The sequence below is a fragment of the Carcharhinus amblyrhynchos genome, chromosome 18 (assembly GCF_965287045.1).
Source record: "Carcharhinus amblyrhynchos chromosome 18, sCarAmb.v2.hapA, whole genome shotgun sequence".
Classification (NCBI taxonomy): Eukaryota; Metazoa; Chordata; class Chondrichthyes; order Carcharhiniformes; family Carcharhinidae; genus Carcharhinus; species Carcharhinus amblyrhynchos.
The window spans coordinates 32365954-32392670 of NC_137341.1; the positions used below are offsets into that span (position 1 = coordinate 32365954).

General features: G+C 43.0%; 2 protein-coding genes across 11 annotated transcripts in view; both read left to right on the plus strand.

Moving 5' to 3' along the window:
* The window catches only part of tedc1 (tubulin epsilon and delta complex 1), a 28279-nt gene extending 21896 nt beyond the window's left edge, over positions 1-6383 (plus strand). For all 5 annotated transcript variants that reach the window (XM_080206675.1, XM_080206677.1, XM_080206680.1 and 2 more), the window contains one exon: positions 4820-6383. In XM_080206675.1, the coding sequence (XP_080062801.1) occupies positions 4820-5182 (363 nt within the window). In that variant the 3' untranslated portion in view covers positions 5183-6383. The remainder of the gene's footprint in view (positions 1-4819) is intronic.
* A 5866-nt stretch (positions 6384-12249) lies between these two features.
* On the plus strand, positions 12250-25986 carry c18h8orf33 (chromosome 18 C8orf33 homolog). Of its 6 annotated transcripts, XM_080206682.1 has the most exons (8): positions 12253-12288; positions 15106-15219; positions 15354-15525; positions 18168-18258; positions 20298-20896; positions 24146-24236; positions 24948-25094; positions 25361-25986. In XM_080206682.1, the coding sequence occupies exons 3-8, from the start codon at positions 15517-15519 to the stop codon at positions 25552-25554; spliced, it is 1131 nt and encodes a 376-aa protein (XP_080062808.1). In that variant the 5' UTR covers positions 12253-12288; positions 15106-15219; positions 15354-15516; the 3' UTR covers positions 25555-25986. The 6 variants fall into 6 exon arrangements, with proteins under 6 accessions (XP_080062810.1, XP_080062808.1, XP_080062809.1 ...); XM_080206684.1 differs by lacking the exon at positions 15106-15219 and having other exon boundaries at positions 12250-12288; positions 15435-15525; XM_080206683.1 differs by lacking the exon at positions 15106-15219.
* Positions 25987-26717: the final 731 nt, after the last annotated feature.

Sequence of the window (26717 nt, forward strand, 5' to 3'; positions counted from 1 at the left end):
CATCTTTCCTCAGACAAGGACACCAAAACTACACAGTACTCCAGACGTGGCCTCACCAAAGCCCTATGCAATTGCAGCAAAACATCCCTATCCCTATTTTTTAATCCTTTCAATATACCATTTGCCTTCTTTACTGCCTGCTGTACCTACCTGCTTTCAGTGACTGATGCACAAGGACACCAAGGTCTCGTTGAGTCTCCATCTCTCTGTTTACACCATTCAAGTAATAAGCTGCCTTCCTATTATTGCTACCAAAGTGAATAACCTCACATTTATCCACATTATACTGCATCTACCATGCATATGTCCACACGCTCAGCCTGTCCAAATCACACGAAGCATCTCTGCATCCTTCTCACAGTTCACCCTCTCATCCAATTTTGTATCATCTGCAAATTTGGAGATTACACATTCAGTTCCCTCTTTCAAATCATTAATATATAATCTGAACAGTTGAGGTTCTAACACAAATCCCTGCGGAACCCCACTAGTCACTGACTGTCAATCAGAAAAAGACCCATTTATGCCAACTCTTTGCTTCCTATCTGCTAACCAGCTTTCTATCCATCTCATGACATTATCTGCAATCTCATGTGCTTTAATTTTACATAGTGGTCTTTGAGAACTTGTTGAAAGACTTCTGAAAGTCTAAATAAACCACATCCACTGGTTCTCCTCGGTCAACTCTACTAGTTAAATCCTCAAAAACGTCCAATAGGTTCGTCAAATGTGATTTCCGTTTTGTAAATCCATACAGACTTTGTCTGATTATATCACTGCCTTCCAAATGCTGAGTTAATGGACTCTAGTAACTTCCCCAGTACCAACGTCAGGCTCTCTGGTCTGTAGTTTCCTATTTTCTCTCTACCTTGCTTTTTGAATAGCAGGCTCACATTAGCCACCATCCACTGTGTAGGAACCAGTCCAGAATCCAAAGAATTTTGGAGAATAACCACCAATGGATCTACTATTTCTAGGGCCCCTTTTTTTTAAAGTACTTTGGGATGAAGATTATCAGGACCTAGCAATTTATTCTTCAATCCCAGCAATTTTCCCAAAACCATCCTGTGCTAATGCTGATTTCCTTCAGGTTCTCGCTAAAACTTGTTTCTCTCAGAATTTTTGGTACATTATTCATGACTTTCTTTGTGAAGACTGAAACAAAGTATGAATTTAATTCCTTGGCCATTTCTTTATTCCCCGTTATGAATTCTCCCATTTCTGACTGTAAAGGACTCGCATTCGATTTTGTCAACCTTTTTTCTCTTTATATACCTACAGAAACTTTTACAATCAGTTCTATACCCCGCTAGTGTATTTTCATACTCTATTTTTTCCTTTCTTAATCAATCCTTTAGTCTTCCTTCGAGTTTTAAACTGCTCCCAGTCTTCAGGCTTATGCTTTTTCTTGCCAATTTGTATGCTTCTTCTTTGAATCTGATACTCACTCTAATATCCCTTATTTACCACTCTAGCACCAAACAGGAATAAACAACTTCTGGAGTTCACCTGTTTGTTCGTTAAATACCTTCCATTGCCTGTTCACTGTCTTTCCTTTCAGTAATGTTTCCAAGTCCGTCATGGTCAATTCATACTTCATACCATCATAGTTACCTTTATTGAGATTGAGGACCCTGGTCTCAGAATCAACTACGTCACTATCCACCTTCACAAAGAATTCTACCATATTATGGTCACTCAACCTCAAGAGTTTCCTCAACTAGCTTGCTAACTAATCCTTTCTCATTGCGCAACACTCAGTCCAGGATGTCTGTTCCTTGTTGGTTTCTCAACGTATTGCTCCAGAAAACTATCCTGATTGCATTCCAGAAATTCCTCCTCCTATTGTACTGTGACTAATTTGACTCTCAATCTATGTGCAGATTAAAGTCGCCCATAATCACAGGTGTTCTTTAACACATGCGTCTCTGACTTCCTGTCTGATGCTTTTCCCAACATTACCACTATAGCTTGGTGATCTGTATAGCATCCCCACCAACGGTTTTTGCTTCTTGTTCCTTAACTTGACCCATGTAGATTTCACATCATCTATTTCTTTCCTCAATATTGTATCGATATAATCTTTGATCAACAATGCAATTCCACCACCTTTTCCTTTCTGTCTGTCCTTCCTAAACACTGAATAGCCCTCCTAACCTGTCTCCTGACACTCTTTGTGACCATTTAAATTGATGACCCACATCCTTCCCTGCCTCTGGAAATGGTTCCTGGATCTCTTATTCCCCCTCACACGAAGGTTTCTCTCCCTACTGTAATCATGTAATCCTGGTGAATCTATGTCCTACTTTCTATAATCAAGGCTATTCAATGTCAGCAGTTACAATATACCACTCTTGGTCCTGTGCCATCAAGCATTCAAATTCCAAACAATACCTTCAGCCTCCTGCTACCTCAGTGGGTTCCAATGAGAGGCATGATTGCTTTCAGTGGTTTATGTAGGGTGTCATTTTGCCTCTGGGTGGAGCCCACTCTCTTGTTGAGGCCTAACCCTTTTTTACCTCTTAATAACTATGGACTGCATAGCACCAACACTTTGTTCATTTTAATATTGCCCTTGAGCTGGATGATGTATAGTATTGGCAGCGTAGGGATTCAAAACTTTGACCCACTTGCATCACTGAACAGTTGAAAGTTTACACAAGGAGTGGGCAAGTCGATGGATAATCATTCTTTTCCTTGGAAAAGAAGGTCTCTCCACGATTCTGTTGATGTTCAAGGTGTAGCAGGTCACAGCAGGTGGGATGAAGGCAGTTCTAAAATCAAGGAAGAACACATGATCAGGCAGGAGTTGAAACAGTGTCAAGGGTTTTCTGTTCGGTTAGTGGACACAGTACAAGTTGGAACCAACCTTGGCTCATAGAAATATACAAAGTAGAGCAGAAGGAGGCCATTCAGTCCTTCGAGCCTACTCCGCCATCCGTTATGATCATGTCTGATCAGCCAACTTAATGCTTTTAATAGTAATTAATAGTATTAATAAAGCTTATTCCACCTTCTCCCCCATATCCTTTGATCCCCTTCGCCCCTAGTGTTATATCTAATTGCTTCTTGAAAACATGCAGTGCTTTGCCCTCAACTACTTTGTAAGCGAATTCTGCAGGCTGACCTGGGTGAAAAAATTTCTCCTGATCTCTGTCCTAAATGGTCTACCTTGTGTCCTCAGACAGTGACCCCTGGTTCTGGGCACCCCCACATTTGGAACATCCTCTCTGCACCTACCTTGTTAGAATTTAAAAGGATTTCTGTGAGATCCTCCTTCATTCTAACTCCACTAAATACAATCCTAATCAACTCAATCTCTCCTCATGCCAGCCTTCCCAAGAATCAGTCTGACAAACCTTTTCTACACTCCCTCTATGGCAAAAATATCCTTCTACTGATAAGGAGACCAAAACTGCACACATTATTTCAAGTATATCCCCACCAAGACCCTGTATAATTGCAGCAAGATATTCCTGCTCCTGTACATCCTCTTTCTATGAAGGCCAACATACAATTTGCCTTTTTAAACTGCCTGCTGCACTTGTGTTCTTTCCTTTAGTGACTGGTGTACAAAGAAAGCCAGATCATGTTTCACATTCCCCTCTCCTAATTTATGGCCATTCAGATAGTAATCTGTTTTCCTGTTTTTGCTACCACATTTATCCAAATAATACTATATCTGCCATTAATTTGTCCCTTACTCAACTTGTCCAAATCACACTGAAGCATCTCAGCATTCTCCTCACAGCTCACCCTCCCAATCAGCTTTGTCATTTGAAAATTTGGAGATATTAGCCGGAGTTCTTCTGCCCTCTCTGCCACGGAATCTGAGCAGGTGAGGGGCAAACAATGGAAATGTCTGTTGACCTCGGGCGAGATTTTCCTGTCTCGCCTGAGCAAAGCTGTAAAATCCCATGTTTTACATTTAGTTCCCTCACTTAAATCATTAATATCTATAGTGACTAGCTGGGATCCCAGCATTACCCCACTAGTCACTGCCTGCCGATCGGAAAAAGACCCCTTTATTCCTAGTCTTTGCTTTCTGTCTACCAATCAATTTTCAATTCATCTCAATACACTACGCCAATCCCATGCACTTTAATTTTACATGCTAATCTCTTATGTGGGACTTTGTCGAAAGCCTTCTAAATAAACCATATCCACTGGCTCTCTCTTTCATCGACCCTTGTTACATCCTTCAGGAATTGCAGTAGATTTGTCAAGTATAATTTCCCTTTCATAAATCTGTGCTGATTCTGTTCAATCCTACACTGTTTTCCAAGTGTTTTTCTAAAAACCTTTGATAATGAATTCTAGAATTATCCCTCCCACCAATGTCAGGTTCACTGGTCTATAATTCTGTTTTCTCTCTATTTTTTCAAATAGTGGGGTTACATTATCTACTGTCCAATCTATAGGAACTGCTCAAATCCAGAGAATCATTTCTGCTCTAAGCCAAAAGTTTCTTTGTTCAAGTCCCACTTCAGAGACTTGAGGACAAAAACTAAGCTGCACTATCAGGAGGGTCAGTGCTAAGGGAGTGCTGCAGTGTCAGGAGGGGAAGTACTGAGAGAGCACTACACTATGGGGGAGGTGAGGAAATCAGTACTGAAGGAATGTTGCACTGTTGTGGGGGAGGGTGGCACTATTAAGGTTGGGAGGTCAGTACTGAGGAAATGCTGCATTTTCAGGGGGGGTTCTGTACTGAGGGAGTGTTGGACAGTCATAGGGTCAGTATTGAGGGACTGCTGATCCAATGGGACTTTTGTGTTCATGTCCACTTAACTGACCTATTTGTCATTTACATTGCAAATAGATTAAGGACAAAGAGCGAGCTATGGGAGATCTTACAGGACAATGTGAAGCAGTATTCCTGACACAGCACGATCTGGAGCAGAAACTGGCAGCAGTGCAAGCCAGAGTGAATCACGAGAGAAGACGACACTGCCATGTTAGACTGGCATTAAAAGCCAACTCCACTAGTGTCAGGACTAAACCTCCCCCTACTCAACACAACTCTGGGAGTGTCACAGCATTAGAAGTGATCACGCAGCTAAAAGCTGAAGCAATTGCGTTAACCAAAGAACTCCAAGAACTGCAGCAACTTTCCAAAGAGACTCTCGGAGAAATTTTAGAAAGGCTGGATGGAGTGATATGTATTCCTCCAATGCAGCGATGAGACTGAGTAATTACTAGTTAGTGACAGTAAAATGACTAATTGGGCAGGCCATTGTCATACTGGCCAATCCTGCTTACTGCATTCATTCATCAACTTATTCTCAACAAGTGACAAGGTTTGTCTAATGAGTCATCACATCCAAGAACATCTCTCTGATCTTGGCTGTGCTAAAAGGGACAGACAAGGTTACACAGTCTCAACTCCTAGTGGTCTATCATATAGGTACATTGATGAAAGTTTGAGCTGATTTCCTGATTTCTGTTCAGGAGATGTTGTGGAGCATGTGAAACCAAAGAGGGGGAAGATGTGAGCAAATTTCACTGTTTGAAAAGTCAGCTCAAACTTCTGTTAATTATGGTGTATTTTTTTTTAGTGTCCTGATAGGAATATCACCTATTCAGTAAATGGTCCTGGACTTTGCCTCCATTGTGCTAACAGCAAGAGGAAGCCATTCAACTCCTCAAGTCTGTTCCACCATTCATTCTTGGCTGATTTGAATCTTAACTTTTTCTGCCCACCATAGTCTGTAATCCTTAATACCCTGGGCCAGAAAAAAACTATCAATTTCAGTTTTGAAATTTTCAATAGTCTACCAGCCTCATTAAGTTTTGGGGGAGAATTCCAGAATTACACCATCCTAATGTGCAGAACTGTTCTTAACATCACCCTGCTTACCTCCCTGTTCGATCTATCCTAGTGAATCCATAAATCATAATGTTAACAAATGTATGTTATCAGATCTCCCTAATTGTTCTCTGTACAATTAAAGTCCATCAAAGTTCTGATTTCTGATTTCCATTAATTCCTGTATTGCTCAACTTGCTGATATGAATAGATCTGGTTTTGGATCTATCCACCAATGAAACAGCAAAGCAGATAGAAGCCCCTCCTCAAATACAAGCATAAACAGGATCATGTTGCCTGGGTTTGTGGATTGGATTGCTTGACATGGGAGCTCCAGATCAAAGATCTCTTACACTCCCCCCTCCCTTCACCTATACTGCAGCTCTTGCCAGCTTCCCAAGCCTGATTTTTATTCTAAGTCAGTACTGTCAGATCTCCAACTTTGTTCTTATAATTTTCTTTTGTTGATTCTTACTTGTATGAAAATATCTCTGTAAATACAATGAAGATTCTTGACTAGGTGAAAATTAAGAAATATATTCTTGAGAAATAAATGAGATGTACCAGTGGTGTCATTCATTGTTTTACAAGTGGACTTGTGATACAATCACTCCACTCTAACAAATAACACTTTCTCCAGTACGTGCTTCATTTTTCTAGTCAATTAAATGACTCAGCATGTTCATCATTAACCCACTGAGCAGAACTTTGTAGGATTTGAGGTGTAAATCAAGCAAAGCGAAAGCTGCCTGAACTCACCATATGATGATAATCCCAATGAACCTGGGCTTTACTAGTGCTATATACGAATGACCTAGACCTTGGTGTACAGGACAGAATTTCAAAATTTGCAGATGATACAAAATTTTGGAAGTCTTGTAAACTGTGGAGGATAGTGTGCACTGAGAACATAAACAAGTTGATGGTGTTAAGGAACCAGATCAGAAACCCCACAGTATATTATGAAGTCAGACTAGACACCAGTTATTTTGGAATTAATGTGAGGATATGATTCACTCCAGGTGTGATTCCACTGATACACTAGGGAGCTTTTATAAAAACAAATTTTATTTTAACAACATAGTTCAACTATAACAAACTAAACATGATGAGATATAATTCTTAATTGCTAACAAATCACTCTATTCCTCTTACAGATGTAAACCCAAATGTATCTTTAAAATTAGTTAGCAAAACAGGAATTCTTGCTTATCTCAGCCTCCTGCTTTCAGAATACCTCCAGTGACGAGAGACAGATGCATGTTTCTCCTGGCAGTCCAAAACAGCAACTGCTTTTATTTTTAAAAACGAAACTGAACAGTATTTCTTCCCTGCAAGCTTAGCTCCTCCCATTAAGCACATGACTCTGTCTCTGTCAATGAACCTAATCAAAACTCTACGCTGAAACCCCCAGGGGACATCCAAGTAAACACAAATGCATTAGCTCAGCTTGAAAGAATCAGTCCAGGTCTGAAATGAGATCTTATCCTGTGCTCCCAGCTATTAAAGGTTTTGTTGGATAATTACAATTCTGAAGTGGATGCTGAGGCAGATGGACCTGTATGTACATGTACATGAATCATTGAAGCTGGTAGGACTGGTTTAGAGTGTGTCTAATAAAGCATACATCTTTCTAGGCTTTATTAATAGGGGTGGAGAGTACAATGTAAGTAGGTTATGTTAAATTTGTACAGAACAATGGTACAGGGCTTTTAAAAAAAACACCTCTGTTGTCAGGAACTCCAGACTGCAGAGGTTTGATTGGAAGAGCAGTGGGTGTGGGTGAGCCAGGGATCGGAACTATATAACCATTCACACGAGCAGGATTTTGCAGTCCTGCTAACAGTGCAGCTTTGTTGTACATATCCCAGCGGTGAGGGATGTATTCAACAGGAACCAAGTTGACAATGGCAGGACCAGAAGATCCTGCCACTGGTAGGCTGTCTCCAGCTGCTGTGAAACGCACAGCAAGCTGTATGGTAAATTCCATCCAGATCTGTAAAGAGCTGATCCTTCAAATCACATTTTCTGTCTCCCATGCTGGCTGCTTCAGCTCTCCCAATTTACAGGTTTCCTCTCTCACTGTTCCCCAATCAGGTTCTATCTCAGGAGAAGGGGAGGGAACCTGTGAATTCAGGAGCTGAAGCAGTTATTTTAGCCAGTTCCACTATGCAGGAGACATTCAGCACACAAGATATTGTTCAATATTCAAAGACATCTGCGTTAGGTTGATTGGCTATGGTAAATTGTCTCAATGTCAGGGAAATTAGCAGGGTAAATATGTGGGTTTACAGGAATAAGGCCTGAGTAGGATTGTTGTCAGTGCAGGCTCATTGAGCCAAATGACTGCACTCTAGGGATTCTATGATCCTCCAGGAGGCTGATGAGAAGAAGCAGTAAATGAAAGAAGTGGAAGGAATTTCTGTCAGTAATGTGGCAAGAGCAGGCCTGGGGAAGCCTTCACACAGCCTCACACTAAGCTGGACCTGGTTGCTGTCAGTCTAAAATTGAGCTATTCCCAGGGAACTGGAGTATACTAATGTGGTTTCTTTGCTTGTAGTGATACTACATTAAGCCACCAGTTTGTTATGTTGGATAAAATTTTGGATAAGATTTTTCAGCGTTTTTATTTAGAGATTGTTATGTTAAGCAAGGTGAATGCTGTGTCAATTTGTGGGGCAATCTAAAGGAGGATGTAGGTAGTAACTGCCAACCCAGAAGAGTGGGTGAAAAAAGGACCTGGAGGCAGTCAGCAGCATCTAGAAGAGCACATGGAAAGAGAACCTAGAGGCAGTAATTATGTCCTAGAAAAGATATCCAATTCAGTGTGGCACCAAGTGAAGTGGTGGAAGAAGAATGGCAACACAATAAAATGGATAAGTGATTGATTGATGGATATTTTGTTTATCTTCAAAACACAATTTATTTGTAATTGTAAGGTTTTATTGTTTGCAGTAAAGGCTTTTGGGAGTAGCAGTGTTTAATGATATAAAGATAGCAGGGCAGTGTTATGTTGTGATCTCGGACTTTGTATCTTTTTCCCAATGGAAGAAGGTGAAAGAGAGTATGTCTGGGGTACTTGGCTTCCTTGATTATGCTGGCTGCTTTTCTGAGGCAGCGGGAAGTGTAGACAGTACCCCTGGATGGGTGGCTGGTTCGAGTGATGGACTGGACTTTGTTCATGACCCTTTGTAGTTTATTGTGATTTTGGACAGAGCAGGAGCCATATCAAGCCCAGAAAGAATGCTTTCTATGGTGGATCTGTAGAAATTGGTGAGAGTTGTAACAAATTTTTTTAGTCTCCTGAGAAAGCAGAGGCATTGGTGGGCTTTCTTAACTAAAGCATCCACGTGGAAAGACAAGGATAGGTTGATGACTTTGACACCTAAAAATGTGAAGCTCTTGACCATTTCTACTTTGCCCCCATTGATGTAAACAGGGTCTTGCCCTCCACTATGCTTCCTAAATTTGATGACAATCTCCTTTGTTTTGTTGACATTGAGGGAGAGATTATTGTCATTGCACCAGTTCACCAGATTTTCTATCCTTTTCCTGTGCTGTGTCTTGTCATTGTTTGAGATCTGACCCACAACAGCAATGTCATCAGCAAACTTGAAAATTGATTTCGAGGGGACTGTAGGAATTCCTGGAAACCAGGGTGATTCAGAGTGAAGTGTCAACTCAAGTGTTTGCAGTTTGAGAAGCTTTGACTCAGACTCATTGAGCTGAAGGCTGAACTGCAGATACTATGATGCATCAGAATAAGGGGAAGTTACCCAGCATTTTGTACCAGGAGGCAGTTCCTTAGGTTAAGTCCTGATTTGATCAGAGACTGTGAGTGAGGCAGGTACAGGGACCAGAAGGTAGAATTGGAGGAACCTCGTCCTTTGCAACTGTCCCAACAGGTGTGAAGTTAACATAGAACACTACAGCACAAACAGGCCCTTCGGCCCATAAGTTGCACCAATCACACCCATACCTACCAAGCCATAGAATTATCTGTAACTCCCAATCCCATTAAATCCCATATACTCATCCAGAAGTCTTTTAAAAGACCCCAGTGAGTTCGCCTCTACCACCACTGATGGCAGCTGATTCCACTCCTCACCACCCTCTGAGTGAAAAATTTACCCCTAACATCTCCTCTGTACTTGCTTCCCAGCAAGTTCTTGCAGCCTACATGGTTGAAAGTGGTGGCTGCAGGCTGCTGCAGCCAGAGCAGATTCTGCAAGCTTTCTGGAGTTGGGACATTTCCCTATGTTTGTTTCTAATCTGCTGAACACTTGGATGAAGAACCTCTTTATATGCCTTGATAGGCTTTCACCAGAGCATTGGGGACAAAGAGTGGTTTTGTTGTTGTCCAACCTTTGCAGTTACTTTTAGCTCCTAGATGCTTTCTGGGGTAAGCAAACTCAAGTTTAATTTCCATGTCCCCAGGCCAACCCTCTGGTCTTCCTGCAGTGACAGCCAGGAGGAGGCAGTGGTCAGAGAAGCCTGATGTCAGTGGATTTGACCACGAATGGCCAAGTCTATCCTGGAATAGATGAACCCATTTGGCTGTGACCAGGTATGTTTACACTGCACTTCCTCTGCAGTGTTGCTGAAGTTGTGCAGCTTGGCATCATTCATTGTTTCCATCAGAGGTCTGTATGTGTATGTTCTCCACGTTGGAGACTTCCTAGCCTACAAACAGTAGTTAGTAAGGATAGGCAACAAAACCTCCTCCATGATCATCATCAACACCAGAACTCTGCAAGGTTGTGTCCTCAGCCCCTTATTATACACCTTATACACCTTTAACTACATGGCGAAATTCCCCTCCAACTCAATTTTCAAGTTTGCTGATGACATCACCATTGTGGGTCAGATCTCAAACAATGACGAGACACAGCACAGGAAAGAGAAAATCTGGTGAACTTGTGCAATGACAATAATCTCTCCCTCAATGTCAACAAAACAAAGGAGATTGTCATTGAATTCAGGAAGCATAGTGGAGGGCATGCCTCTGTTGACATCAATGGGGACAAAGTAGAAATGGTTGAGAGCTTCACATTTTTAAGTGTCAAGATCATCAATCTTTCCTTGTCTCTCCACGTGGATGCTATAGTTAAGAAAGCCCACCAATGCCTCTACTTTCTCAGGAGACTAAAGAAATTTGCTACAACTCTCACCATCTTCTACAGATGCACCATAGAAAGCATTCTTTCTGGTTGTATCACAGCTTGATATGGCTCCTGCTCTGTCCAAAATCATAAACTACAAAGGTTCATGAACAAAGCCCAATCCATCACTCAAACCAGCCACCCATCCATAGCCACTGTCTACACTTCCCACTGCCTCAGAAAAGCAGCCAGCATAATCAAGGAAGTCAAGCACCCCAAACATACTCTCTTTCACCTTTTTCGTTGGGAAAAAGATACCAAGTCCAAGATCACATACCAACTGACTCAAAAACAATTTCATCTCTGCTGCCATCAGATATTTGAATGGACCTACCTTGCATTAAGTTGATCTTTCTCTACACCCTAGCCATGACTGTAACACTACATCTATGCACACTCCTTTCCCTCCCGATGTACGTTATACTTTGGCTGTTCAGCGCACAAGAAACAATACTTTTTGGTATATACTACTACATGTGACAATAGTAAATCAAATCAAATCAAATTAAGTTTGTCCACAGCCCACATCAATGATGCAGTTGAAGTCATTACCTAAAAATGACTGACCTGGATGTCACCAACAGTAATGAGAGCTACTGAAAGATGCCCAACTACTCACTTTTTTGAGCTGGGTTAATATACATTAATTAACTGATCGTACATTACTTCTTCTACAAGGAAACACCCGCTCACCATCTCTTTAACTGCGGAGCTGAAGTTGCTTCCCGCAGCAGAATACCCTAGCTGGAGGAATATAAATTACTCTGTCTTTCAGGGGCGTAAGAAGCCCGTTTTTCTTCAAAGTAAACTATTCTCTCTCCACAGGTGCTATCAGACCTGCTGAGATTTTCCAGCATTTTCTGTTTTTGTTTAAAGTAGGGCTGGGCGGAGGCCTACCTGATTTAATTTTACCATGGCATGCATTACTCTGGCTTACAGTGTAGTCAATGGCCACGATAGTAATTCTGAAGCTGTATGTCCCAATAACAGCGCTCCTTGGAGCTTCTGCAAAATGTAACGGCAGGACCTTATTTAAATATTTTATATTGGTTTCCCAGCTGCAGCTAATTAGATGAATGATACCGAAGTAAAACAAAAGCAAACGCTGGAGATTTGAAATAAAATCAGAAAATGCTGGAACTAATCAGAGAGTGTTCTCAGCTCTCCCTTTCTGTTTATTTACTTTGGCCGGAATCATGGCGGCTGCCGGAAGTACGTCACAGTGTTCCTCGGAAAGTGGTCTATCGCCGGCGCAGGCCGGAGGAAGGGTTTACCGTTGGACACGAAAGAACTTCCGGTGGTGCATGCGTGAGAGCAGAGGTGAGAGAGAATTGGAGAAGAATTGGGGAAGGGGGGAGAGAATTGGAGAAGAATTGGGGAAGGGGGGAGAGAGTTGGAGAAGAATTGGGGAAGGGGGGAGAGAGTTGGAGAAGAATTGGGGAAGGGGGGAGAGAGTTGGAGAAGAATTGGGGAAGGGGGGAGAGAGTTGGAGAAGAATTGGGGAAGGGGGGAGAAAGTTGGAGAGAGGGAAAGAGTTGAATAATTGTGGAGGGTTGAAGAGGAATTGCCCACATTTAGACCATATCCTTCTCTACCCATGTAACTATCTAAATGCTTTTTAAAAGATAAAATTGTGCCTGCCTCTATTACTACCTCTGGCAGCTTGTTCCAGACACTCACCACCCTCTGTGTGAAAAAATTGTTCCTTTGGACACTTTTGTATCTCTCCCCTCTCACCTTAAACCTATGCCCTCTAATTTTAGATTCCCCAATCTTTGGGAAAAGATATTGACTACCTGCCTTTTTAAGCCCCTCATTATTTTATAGACCTCTATAAGGTAACCCCTCAGCCTCCTACACTCCAGAGAAAAAAGTCCCAGTCTATTCAGCCTCTCCTTATAATTTAATCCATCAAAGGGCGGCATGGTAGCACAGTGGTTAGCACTGCTGCTTCACAGCTCCAGGGTCCTGGGTTCGATTCTCGGCTCGGGTCACTCTGTGTGGAGCTTGCACGTTCTCCTCGTGTCTGCATGGGTTTCCTCCGGGTGCTCCAGTTTCCTCCCACAGTCCAAAGATGTGCAGGTTACGTTGATTGGCCATGCTAAGAAATTGCCCCTTAGTGTCCAGGGTAGCGGAGGTTAGAGGGATTAGTGGGTATAATATGTAGGGATATGGGTGTAGGGCCTGAGTGGGATTGTGATCAGTGCAGACTCGATGGGCCAAAGGGCTTCTTTATGCACTGTAGGATGCTATGATCTATGAAGTCCCAGTAGCATCCTAATAAATCTTTTCTGCACTCTTTCTTGTTTGCTAATATAATGGGAAATGAATATTCAGAAAAACTTGACATTTTGGAAGGAAAGGCAGAAAGGAAAAGAGGTAGGGTGGCTCAGCTAATAAAGGATGAGTTCATTGTAGCCATGAGAAATTACCTTGGCTCAGAGGACCATGAGGAGGAATCAGTTTGGGTGGAGATAAGAAATAGCAAGGGAAAGAAGCGGCCTATAGGCTCCCTCCAGCTGCACTAGAAGATGGCATATGAAGCAAGAAATAATGGGGATCTTTAAGAAAGATACTGCAATAATTGTGGCCAATGTTAATTAATTTTTTATTCATTTTACGGGATATGGGGGGTCGCTGGCTAGATCAGCATTTATTGTCTATCCATATTTGCACTTCAGAAGGTGTTGGTGACGTGCCTTCTTTAATAACTTCAGTCCCTGAGGTGTAGGTACATCCATATTACTGTTAAGGAGGGAATTCCAGGATATTGACCCAGTGACAGTGAAGGGATAGCGATATAGCTCCAGATAAAGATGGTGAGTGACTTGGAAGGGAATGTCCATGTGGCGATTTTCCTAAGTATCTGCTGCTCTTGTCCTTCAAGATGGTTGTGGGTTTGGAAGGTGCTGCTTAAGGAATCTTGGTAGATTCCTGCAGTGCATCTTGTAGATTGCACACACAGCTGCCACTGTTCTTTGGTGGTGGAGGGTTTAAATGTGGAATAGGTAGCAATCAAGTGGGCTGCTTTGTCCTGGATGGCATTGAGCTTCTTGAGTGTTGTTGGAATTGCACTCATCCAGGCAAGTGGAGAGTATTCCATTACACTCGTGACTTACGTCTTGTCGATGGTTGACAGGCTTTTGAGCGGGGTCAGGACATGAGTTACTTACTATAGGATTCCTAGCCTTTAACTTGCTGTGGTAGCCACAGTATTTATGTGGTTAGCCCATTTCAGTTTCTGGTCAATGGTAACCCCCAGGGTGTTAATAGTGGGGGATTTGTTCATCCAGCAGTAGGGATACTTAAGTAGCATGCAATAAAAGAGCTAACTTCAGAAAGTAAATAATAAAGAAACTTCATTACTCCAACACTTGAGGCCATACCCTGGGCCATACAAGCTCCCCACCATTCCCATCTGCTTTTTATTTATATTTAGTTAGCTGACCCTCACCGCATGTTACCATTGGTTACATTACAACAGGATTCAGTGATGGTAATGCCATTAAATGTTAAGGGCTATGGTTAGATCCTGTATTGTCGGAGATGGTCATTGCCTGGCACTTGTGTGGCACATTTGCTACTTGTCACTTGTCAGCCCAAGCCTGAGTATTGTCTTAGCTGCATTTGGATATGAACTGCTTCAGTATCTGAGGAGTCATGAATGGCCTGAACACTTGTTCGCTGATGACTGCACATGCGCGCTTCTGACCTTATGATGGAAGGAAGGTCATTGGTGAAGCAGCTGAAGATGGTTGGACACTCCTTGAGGAACTCTTGCAGTGATATCCTGAAGCTGAAATGATTGATCTCCAACCACACAACTTGGGTAACTGTCTGTGTGGAGTTCGCATGGGTTTCTTCTGGGTGCTCTGGTTTCCCCTCACAGTCTGAAAGACGTGCTGATTAGGTTCATTGGCCATGTTAATGTAATGTAATGCTCAATGTAACCGAGCAGATGCCAGAATGTGGCCACTAGGGGATTTTCATAATTACTTTATTGCAGTGTTAATGTAAGCCTACTTGTGACACTAATCAATAAACTTAAAACTGATTTCTCGCTGTGATGCACCGTGCCTCCTCTCTGATTTCTCGCTCTGATGCACCGCGCTCCTCTCTGATTTTTCCTGATCACAGAGCTGCATATTGAAGGGTTGGCTGCCTCCTGTCGGCTGTCCTTGGTCTTAAAATTGTTAAACCAGTGCCCTCGAGGATGTCCATGTGACCAATGACATGATTTGATGATCTGAGGTTAGTATTGAGTGCTGACAATTACAGTCATGACAAAAATTTGCTGGGCTGTGTATTTACTTGAACAGTACATCATCCTGAGCAGAAAAACAATAACAAAATGCCACACTGACTCTTCCATTCTTGACCAACAGCTTAGTGACAACACTGAGTCACTCACCGCTGAGAGCACAGAGCTAATGGAATTGTACAGTGAGTCTTTTCTTTCCCTTCAGGGCACTGACGTTGATTGATCTGGGAAGGTGTCCAGGCTGACCACCGATCTGATAAAGTGCCAACGGTCTTCTGGATACTTTGATGGAGGAGGTGAGTGACACATTGGGAATCACTTATTCATGGCTCTCTCTACCTCTCCTGGTCTTATTGCATATCAGTTGGTCATTTTTCTTCTTTGCGCTTCGGGCTTCTCCCCAGTTAGGGGAGCGTCTGGAGAGGGGGAGGATCCAGAAGGGAGAGTAGGACCCATGTCCATGCTGAAGTATTGTATCGTGATAAAACTATTGTGAATCGTCAGAGGTTTTCTGCTGCTTTATTTGATGGATGGATGTTCACTAATCTAATAACCATTACTGAAGCTCACTTTCAATTCCAGATTTCATGAATTGAATTTAAATTCCATCATGACCCAGGACATTGGTCTGTATCTCTGGACTACTAAAGCAAAAGCAAAATACTGCAGGTGCTGGAAATCTGAAATAAAACAGGAAATGCTGGAAAAACTCAGCAGGTCTGGCAGCATAAGTTGAGAGAGAAACAGAGTTAATGTTTTGAATCTGTATGACAACTTCATGGTTGAAGAGAGGTAAAAATGTGATGAGTTTTATATTGTTGAAGGGAGAGATAGAGCATAACAGAAGGCCTGGGTAGCTCAGGAGAGGGAGATTTGACAAAGAGTCAATGGCTGAAGCAATTGGTCTACCAGGGCAGTCCTGTTGGTGGATTTTGGAAAGAAGGCAGAAGCGGGCCATGCAGAGTTAGGGAATTGTGAAGTTGGAAGCTGTGGAGAGGAGATCTGCTGTGAAGCTGTGAGTCATGTGAACCTGTTTCTTTTTGCACTGATACAACCAGACCTGAGCTTTTTTCCAAGGTATATTCTGTTTTTAATTCTGGCTACAGGTATAGTGCTGGAAGACTGGAGGATAGCAAATGTTGTCTCCTTGTTCAAGAAGGGAAGTAGAGACCATCCTGGGAATTATAGACGGGTGAGCCTTACTTCTGTTGTGGGCAAAGTTTTGGAAAGAATTATAAGAGATAGAATTCATAATCATCTAGAGAGAAATAAATTGATTAGGGATAGTCAACACGGTTTTGTGAAGGGTAGGTCGTGCCTCACAAACCTTATCGAGTTCTTTGAAAAGGTGACCAAAGAGGTGGATAAGGGTAAGGCAGTTGATGTGGTGTATATAGGTTTTAGCAAAGCATTTGATAAGGTTCCCCATGGTATGCTACTGCAGGAAATGCAGATGCATGGGATTGAGGGTGATTTAGTAGTTTGGATCAGGAATTGGCTAGCTGATAGAAGACAGAGAGTGGTGGTTGATTGGAAATATTCAACCTGGAGTTCAGTTACTAGTGGTATGCCTCGGGGATCTGTTTTGGGGCCACTGCTGTTTGTCAGTTTTATAAATGACCTAGATCAGGGTGTAGAAGGATGGGTTAGTAAATTTGTGGACGACACCGAAGTCGGAGGAGTTGTAGACTGTGAGGATGGATGTTACACTTTGCAGAGGGACATAGATAAGCTGCAGAGCTGGGCTGAAAGGTGGCAAATGTAGTTTAATGCGGAAAAGTGTGAGGTGATTCACTTTGGTAAGAGTTACAGGAGTACAAAATATAGGGCTAATGGAAGAACTCTTAGTAGTGTCGACGAGCAGCGAGATCTCAGTTTACATGTGCATAGATCCCTGAAAGTTGGCACCCAGGTTGATAAGGTTGTTAAGGAGGCGTACGGTGTGTTAGCTTTTATTGGTAGAGGGATTGAATTTCGGAGCCGTAAGATTATGTTGCAACTGTACAAAACTCTGGTGCGACTGCACTTGGAGTATTGCTTACAGTTCTGGTTGCCGCATCATAAGAAAGATGTGGAAGCATTGGAAAGGATGCAGAGGAGGTTTACCAGGATGTTGCCTGGGACGGTCTTATGAGGAAAAGCTGAGGGACTTGAGGTTATTTTCGTTAGAGAGAAGAAGGTTAAGAGGTGACCTAATTGAGGCATAGAAGATGATCAGAGGGTTAGAAAGGGTGGACAGTGAGAGCCTTTTTCCTCGGATGGTGATGGCTAACATGAGGGGACATAGCTTTAAACTGAGGGGTGGTAATTATAGGATGGATGTCAGAAGTAAGATCTTTATCCAGAGGGTAGTAAGGGCGTGGAATGCCCTGCCTGCAGCAGTTGTGGACTTGCCAACTTGGAGGGCATTGAAATGGTCAGTGGATAGATGTATGGATAGCATTGGAATAGTTTAGGTTAGAGGGTCATTAGATTCGTTCCACTGGTCGGCGCAACATCGAGGGCCAAAGGGCCTGTACTGTGCTGTAATGTTCTATGTTCTAATCTCTGGATTACCAGCCCAGTGACATTACTACTACACCACAGTCTCCCCATGTGATTCATCTCTGACGTTACACATTCATGACTCAATACTGACCTCCTATGGGGAACTGTGCACTGCAGGGGGTTAGGCATTTCACCTAGGACCCCAGGTCATATCCAGCTCTGACTGATGGGAGGAAATCTCACAAGGCTGTAATGATCCTTTGTGAAATGAGTTTGATCAATCACAGTCAAATGCTTATCAGCATGAGACTGGCTCTCTCTCTTGCTAGCTGTTCGATGGGCACTGCTAAGCTGTTGCTAGGTTGGTGTGAGAGATTTGAGGTGAACAGCTTCTCCTCCATTCTATTTGTTGTCCACAGCTTGGTTTGCTAAAGTTTTCTCTCTGTTACAGGCTCTCAACAGGACCATCCAGGAGGAGCTGGATTGGGGTGTCCAACAGATGGAGACTGGAATCTGTCAGCTCAAATTGTCACCAGAACAAGGTAAGTAGTCAGGCGTGTGGCCTGGCCCACAGCCCAGGGCCAGTAAGTGGTAAGAAGGCTTAGTTACCAATACTTCAGCACCAGGTCCTGTTCATGGGGTGTGATACTGATCACCCACTCACCCTACCATTAAACATTAATATCAAAGAACCATAGAATCCCTACAATACAGAAGAAGGCCATTCAGCCCATTGAGTCTGTACAGACCACAATCTCACCCAGGCCCTATTCCCATAACTCCATGCATTTACCCTGACAGAGGGGACACATCTGGCATGATGTTGCAGCAGGTGAACAATACAATATGGGACAGAGGAGATCCAATCCTTATAACTTTGGACAATCATTTTAGTGTTGGATTATCTGTCTCGAATGTAGTGAAAGAGATCAATGAGACTTTGCGGTCAAGGAACATGCCACGGCACATGTGAGTGTTTTGTTGAGCCAGCCGACCTCGCACTGCAGCATGCCCTGCCATTCTCCAGGCATGCATGTGCCATTTACCGTCCCGCGGCCCCCTTGCATGCTCTACATTCCTTCTTACATACTGTTTTCCTTCCTCCGATGCCCCTCATGCAAACTGTTTTCTACCCCTTGCCCTCATGCCCCCTGTTGCCTGTGTCTCAGGGTTGAACATAGAACACTACAGCACAAACAGGCCCTTCGGCCCACAAGGTGCGCCGATCACATCAATATCCACCAATCCATAGACCTATCTATAACCCCCAATCCCATTAAATCCCATACACTCATCCAGAAGTCTTTTAAAAGACCCCAGCGAGTTCGCCTCCACCACCACCGACGGCAGCCGATTCCATTCACTCACCACCCTCTGAGTGAAAAACTTACCCCTAACATCACCTCTGTACTTGCTTCCCTGCACCTTAAATCTGTGTCCTCTCATAGCGACCATTTCAACCCGGGGAAATAGCCTCTGAGAATCCACCCTATCTATTCCTCTCAACATTTTATAAACCTCTATCAGGTCGCCTCTCAACCTACGCCTCTCCAGGGAGAAGAGTCCCAGCTCCCTCAACCTATCTTCATAAGGCATGCCTCCCAATCCAGGCAACATCCTTGTAAATCTCCTCTGCACCCTTTCAATAGCTTCCACGTCCTTCCTATAGTGAGGCAACCAGAACTGCGCACAGTACTCCAAGTGGGGTCTGACAAGGGTCCTATAAAGTTGCAGCATTACCTCCCGACTCCTAAACTCAATCCCTCGATTAATGAAGGCCAGTACACCATACGCCTTCCTGACCACATCCTCCACCTGCGAGGCCGATTTAAGAGTCCTGTGGACCCGGACCCCAAGATCCTTCTGCTCTTCAACACTGCTAAGACTCCTGCCCTTGATAGTGTACTCGTTCATCCCATTGGTCCTGCCAAAATGGACCACTACACATTTATCCGCGTTGAAGTCCATCTGCCACTTCTCCGCCCAGTCTTGCATCCTATTTATGTCCTGCTGCAACTTCTGACATCCTTCCAGACCACCCACAACACCACCGACCTTTGTGTCATGGGCGAACTTACTAACCCATCCCTCCACTTCCTCATCGAGGAAACAACAAAGTTGTTTCTTCTTGAATAACAAAGTTGTTTCTTCTTGAATAACAAAATCTTCCTGATGTCAGAAGAAGCAGAAGTAGCCATTAGTCCATCAAGCTTGTTCTGCCTTTTAATTTGTTCATGGCTGATCTGATTGTGGCCTTTGACTCTCTGTGGAAGAGAATTCCAAAAACCTACTGTTCCTTTTCAAAATACTGAAAGGAATTGAGAAAATTCATCAAGAGAGCAAGGGAGTGTTCAAGCTGCTGGAGAGTTTAACCATAGGGCAGATTTGAATAAATCAGGAAGTGGGAAAACTATTTCAGAATAAATATATTAGACAAATTGAGTAATTTACCTGAAAATGAGATTCGGAGACAATTCAAAATAAATGCAGGATATATGCGGCATTGTTTCAGGGACAAGTTGGTCTTTTCCTTTATGAAATGCCTTGTAGTTGAATGACCCGTTGTTTTTTACTTCAACAGCTCCCGAACCTTTCGTTGCAGCAATTCCACAAGTCGATTCTACTGACCGTAGGCACATAGCACGTGAGGGATGCACCAGAGGCCTCGACCAGTCACACAGTGACTTTCAGTGCAGTTTCTCTGGACCCAAGGGATTGAGTGATGATTCCACTGAAACACATCCAGCTTGTGGCTGCCTGAATTTTGACACCACTGACTCCAACAGGCAGCCACAAGATGGCAATGGTGATGCTGTAAATGATTCTGAACAGGTTGTAGAGGAGGAGCAGCTGAAAATCCTCAGAGAAGCTAAAAGCCAAGAGTCTGATTTTAAATTTAATTTTGCAATCCCTGAGGCTGATACTGAACCGCAGCGGGGACAGTGTATAAGACAACCTGTGCCTGTGGTTCAGAGCGTAGAGCAGGCAAAGGCAGATCCCATGCCACTATGCCATCAAAAGGCTAAACAGCTTGTGGATTCCGTGCCCTCTCAGAAAAAGAAAAGGAAATCACGGAGCAGTAAATGCACAGCTGAACCTGTGAAAGGAGTAGAGAGACAAAGTGGGGAGAGCGATGGGAGAGAGAGGAATTCCACAGCTCACAGAGAAGGACAGTGCCTGGTAAGGACACACGGGCAACCATTTGGGAACCTGCAACTCTTGACTTGTTATGGGGAGGGAGGCATGTTATGATTTCCAGGTTGAAATCACATGCTGAACAAACGGATTAGAAAATTAGTTTAGCATGGTCTCAGCCTGCTATTTTATAGATCACAATCCCCCACACCATAAAACAGCTCCTGCTCAGCAGGTGTTCCCATTTTGATGTGAGAAATTGAAATATAACAGGGCACTTCTTGGATAGAGTTCAGATTGATTTGATGGTATGGTGTAGAGGTAACTTTATTCTGTATCTAACCTGTGCTGTACCTTCCCTGGGAGTGATTGATGGCTACGATCCCACTAAAAAAGGGGCCAAGAGTGGGTCATTTGGCCCTTGTGCCTGCTCTACCATTTAGTAAGATCATGCCTGTGACATAACTCTTATTTTCCTGCCTGACTCCCTATAACCCTTGATTTCGCTACAATTCAAAAATCTGTCTAATTTAGGCTTGAATATATTCAATGACCCAGCCTTCACTGCTGTCTGGAAGAGAATGCCAAATACTAACAACCCTCAGAGAAGAAACTTGTGTGTATCCTCACAACTTGCTTTTCTACCTATCTTTAGGTCATCAGCAAATTTGGCTATCGTACATTCAAGTCATTAATATAGATCCTAAATATTTGACGTCCCAGCATTGATCCCTGTGGCAATCCATTTGTTCTGTAGCAGCATCATTTAGATCTGAAACATTAACTCTGTTTCTCTCCATAGCTGCTGCCTGATCAGCTGAGTTTTTCCAGCACTTTCTATCTTTATTTCAGATTTCCAGCATCCGTATTATTTTGCTTTTACTTTTCTGAGTCTAACTCTGTGCTGTATCTGCCCTGGGAGTACTTGATGGGACAATGTAAAATATGCTTTTATTCACTCTTTCATAGGATGTGGGTGTCATTGGCAAGGGCAGCATTTGTTGCCCATCCCTTATTGTCCTTGAAAATGTGATAATGAACTGTCTTCCTGAAGTGCTGCAGTCCATGTGGTGCAGATATGCCAACAGCACTGTTAGGATTTGATCCAGTGATAGTAAAGGACAATGATATTGTTCCAAGCTAAGGTGACATGTGGCTTGGAAGGAAACTTGCTGGTTCCCATGTGCTTGCTGTTCTTTGGTTTTTAGGTGGTAGAGGTTGTGGATTTGGAAGGCTGAGGAGGCTTAGTGAGTTGCTGTGATGCATCTTGAGTATGGTACACACTTAAATGTTTACAGTGTGATGGGGTACTGATCAAGTGGGCCGCTTTGTCATGGCCGGTGTTGAATTTCTTTTGAGTTTTTTGTTGAGCCTTGCTGAACCAGCAAGTGGAGAGAATTTGATCACATTTCTGACTTGTGCCTTGTAAATGGTGAACAGATTTTGGGAAGTCAGGAGGTGAGTTATTTGCCACAAAATCCCTAATCTCTGATCTGCTCTTATATCCGCATTATTTATGTAGCTGGTCCAGCTCAGTTCCTGGTCAGTGGTAACCCCAGAGTATTGATTATGGGGGATTCAGCAATGTTAATGCCACCAAATGTCAAGGGAAGATAGTTAAATTCTCTTTTTATTGATAGTCATTACCTGGTACTTATGTGACATGAATGTTACCTGCCACTTATCAGCCCAAGTCTGAGGAGTTCTGATACTGAGCATGATGTGTATTCATTCATAGTAAACATCCTCACTTCTGACCTTTATGAAGGCTCATTGAAGCATCTAAAGTAGCTGAGACCTAGGCACTACCCTGAGGAACTCCTACAGCGATGTCCTGGGACTGAGATGATTGACATCCAACAACAAGATATGATCCCAACCAGTAGAAAGTTTTCACCCCCAACTCCCATTGACTTCAGCTCCTTGACGCCTCACTTGGTCAAATGTCGCCTTGATGTCAAAGGGAGTCGCTCCAACCTCATCTCTTAACATCAACTCTTCTGACCTTGTTTGGGCCAAGGCTGTAATGAGGGGGTGGCGCATGACGCAGTGGCTACCAGTAATTCCAAACCAGTGCAGTGGATGAAAGGTGCACTTTCATGTCTTTCTCAGTCACACAGTAGTATAATCTACATATAGTCATAAAGTCATAGAGGTTTACAGCATGGAAACAGGCTCTTTGGCCCAACTTGTCCATGCTGCCCTTTTTTTAAAAACCCCTGAGCTAATCCCAATTGCCTGCATTTGGCCCATATCCCTCGATACCCATCATACCCACATAACTGTCTAAATGCTTTTTAAAAGACAAAATTGTACCCCCCGAACTACTACCTCTGTCAGCTTATCCCAGACACTCACCACTGTGTGTGAAAATATTGCCCCTCTGGACACTTTTGTATCTCTCCGCTCTCACCTTATACCTATGCCCTCTCGTTTTACTCTCACCTACTTTTGGGAAAAGATATTGACTATCTAGCTGTTCTGTGCCCCTCATTATTTTATAGATCTCTATAAGATTATCCCTCAGCCTCCTACGCTTCAGACAAAAAACACCAAGTCAATCCAGCGTCTCCTTATAACTCAAATCATCAAGTCCTGGTAGCATTCTAGTAAATCTTTTCTGCACTCTTTCTAGTTTAATAATATCCTTTCTATAATAAGGTGACCAGAATTGCACACAGTGTTCAAAGTGTGGCCTTACCAATGTCTTGTACAACTTCAACAAGATGTCCCAACTCGTGTATTCAGTGTTCTGACCAATGAAACCAAGCATGCCGAATGCCCTCTCCACCACTCTGTCCATCTGTGACTCCACTTTCAAGGAGCTATGAACATGTGCCCCTAGATCTCTTTGTTCTGTAACTCTCCCCAATGCCCTACCATTAATTGAGTAAGTCCTGCCCTGGTTCAGTCTACCAAAATGCATCACCTTGTATTTGTCTAAATTAAACTCCATCTGCCATTCGTTAGCCCACTGGCCCAATTGATCAAGATCCCTTTGCAATTGGAGATAACTTTCTTCACTGTCCACTATGCCACCAATCTTGGTGTCACCTGCAAACTTAATAACCATGCCTCCTATATTCTCATCCAAATCATTAATATAAATGACAAATAACAGTGGGACCAACACTGATCCTTGAGGCACACTGCTGGTCACAGGCCTCCACTTTGAAAAACTACTAGTTTTTGGAGCAAAGTCATAACGAACATGCTTATTGGAGTATTCCTTGTTAGAATGTCTCAACCTGATCTCAATGTGCTGCTGTAACTTGCTGATATTTTCTCTTTCAGTCTTCAGAAGAGCAACTGCAGCGGGAGTTGGACTGGTGCATTGAGCAGCTCGAACTTGGGCTGCGCACTCACAAAGCAAAACAGAAACAAGGTGTGTTCTCAAAGCTTCTGTACGTACATCAGTGGCCTTTTCCCCAAACCTTTCTTCATCTATAAATTGCCCTGTAAGGAGTGCAGTATCCAACAAAATCATGTACGTTATCCAAACAGTACAGGCTGTTACAGACAAGATAGATACAATAAATCAATGATACAACTCAGAAGGAGGCCACTTGGCCCATCAAGTCCACGCCAGATTTTAAAGAGGAACTCTTCAGCAATTTCTTCTCCTTCAAGTATTTACCCAGTTTCCTGTTGATGGTTATTATAGAATTTGTTTCCATCACCCTATCAGGCAATGCATTACAAAACCTAACCACTCATTGCATAAATAAGTTTTTTCTCATGTCACCCCCTTTTTTTGCAAGTCACCTTAAATTGTGCCCTCTGGACATTGTGCTTTGGTCATTGGAAACAGTTTCACTTTATTTACTCTAAATCTTTCTTCAACTCTGCTGTCAAATCTGCTGAGTATGCAAAACTGCAATCAAAGAACAACACACACAGCAGTTGTACTCACAGCATCCATTAGCTTAGTCAGTTCCTCATTTCTTTCTGCTCTCCTTGTTCTCCAAAGCAGCGTGCAAATTAGACCAATGATTTGTCAGATAACCATCTGCCTCACAGGCCCTTTACTGTGTTGGGTTGAATAGGCAGTGTGTGAGCGCAGAGAATGAATACCGTGATGCTTTTTGTATTGCAGCTGATGGGGCTCTTCGTGCACTGAGAACCCTCCGCAGTGAGAAAGCGCCACTTGTGAAGAAGCGGCAGGTGATGAGGTCCATTTTTGGAGACTACAGGAAAAAGATGGAGGAGGAGTGGCAGAAACAATTCAAATTGATGCTTGCAGGTCAGTGGAGCTACTCAGGTGCAGTTTAGGGATGTCATCAAAGCTCCAGCAGGAAGGGCAAAGAGTGAGAGAGGGAAATGTGAGCAGTGTTGTGCTGGGGCGGGCACTAATAATTGAGTTTAAATGTATGTTTTGATTTTGTGAGACCAACTGTCGGGAGCAAATTGTTTATGATATTCACTGAGATCGACTGGTAGGATTGAGGATGATTGGGTCATGAGCTGGACATTGGCATAATAGCAATTTGCTTTTCTCACTTCTTCCAGCTACAAAATCTGCCAACATCAAACCAGTTGAAAAGCCATCAAAGAGCAAAATCTTCCGAAAATCAGAGAGCAGAGTGACAAAGGATGGGGCCCTTACTGAATCTGAGTCCATGAATTTGGAGAGAAGTGCAATTCAATGTATGAGCGAGTCTGACCAAGACCACCAATGTCACTTCCGGTTTAATTTCTTCTGAATAACGGTACGGTAATTGAAGTAAATGTGATGAAAATCTATATCACAGACCTGGGTTTTCTTCCTGAGCCAGGGAACCTGTGCCTGAGAATCACTTTCATGGAATTTCCTGCTCAAACTTTGTGCTCAAAACTCACCATGCAAATGGACATACCCATTTCCCACTGTGACAGTTGCACCTGGGCTACAAATTTATGTAGGTCCAGGAAGTGGATTGTGTAGCATTTGCCAGTTAGCGATTGATGTATTGGGATGTTGCCATTCTTCCAGTTAGAGAGCTTTGGTGAATGGTAAGCAGATCATGTAAATAAGAGTTAGGAAACGTATTTTGAGGACTGGTCTTCCCAGAACCCCACTCTCAAGCTCTGAGTGCTGTTCATTCTAAGCCAGTGTCACCATTGGATATAGAGAGAGAATCAGTGAGGGGGATTGGGGTGGGGGTGGGGGTGGGGGGGCGCACATGGGAAAAGCTGCTGCAGAATTCAGGTTTCCTGTTTGTTTACTCTTCATACTGCCATTGCTATTGATTTTCATTTGTTCTCAGTTACATTTTCACATTCTCAGTGTTTAAGGAGCAGGTTTAACAGGCAGGAAAATGACTGCCTCATCTCAAACTGGAACCTTGTTTTAACCATCTATCTGAATAAGGACACAAGAATATTGCACTTGAAGCCCTTATTTCTCTGTTGTTTTGAGTTGAGCGGTGTGTTCACTTCTGTGACAGTCTATATCTAAAAGGTGAATAAATGAACATTTTTTTGTCCTGTAAAGTTAATTCTGGTGCATTTACTGCATTCCGTGTTTTGCATGACTCAAAACTGAGCACCCTCAAATCTGAGAAACCAAAGTGAAGCATTGCAACCTTGTGGGTCAGATGCTGGTTACCTTTGGCCATCAAACATTCCTACTGAACAGGTTCAATACACAGTATGGCCTCCACTGTACTGTTGTATTAAACACTCTGTCAGTGTGGATTACATAGAGAGCTTCACACTACATCTGTCAGCTAACTTTTTGGCTTGAGGGCCATCTCTGGATATGGAAGTTGTATGGGGGAAGTGTGGCCATAAGCACTCAAGGAACAAACAATTACAAAGATTAATTTTGGTGCAAATAAATATACACATAATTATACCATCCTAATGATTTACGTTTGAGAGACCA

Bases quoted from the DNA above. Each gene is read 5' to 3' on its own strand.
- c18h8orf33 (XM_080206684.1), top strand. The intron at 24,237-24,947 runs GTGTGTTCTCAA...TTTGTATTGCAG, and splicing joins CAAAGCAAAACAGAAACAAG to CTGATGGGGCTCTTCGTGCA. The intron at 25,095-25,360 runs GTCAGTGGAGCT...CACTTCTTCCAG, and splicing joins ATTCAAATTGATGCTTGCAG to CTACAAAATCTGCCAACATC.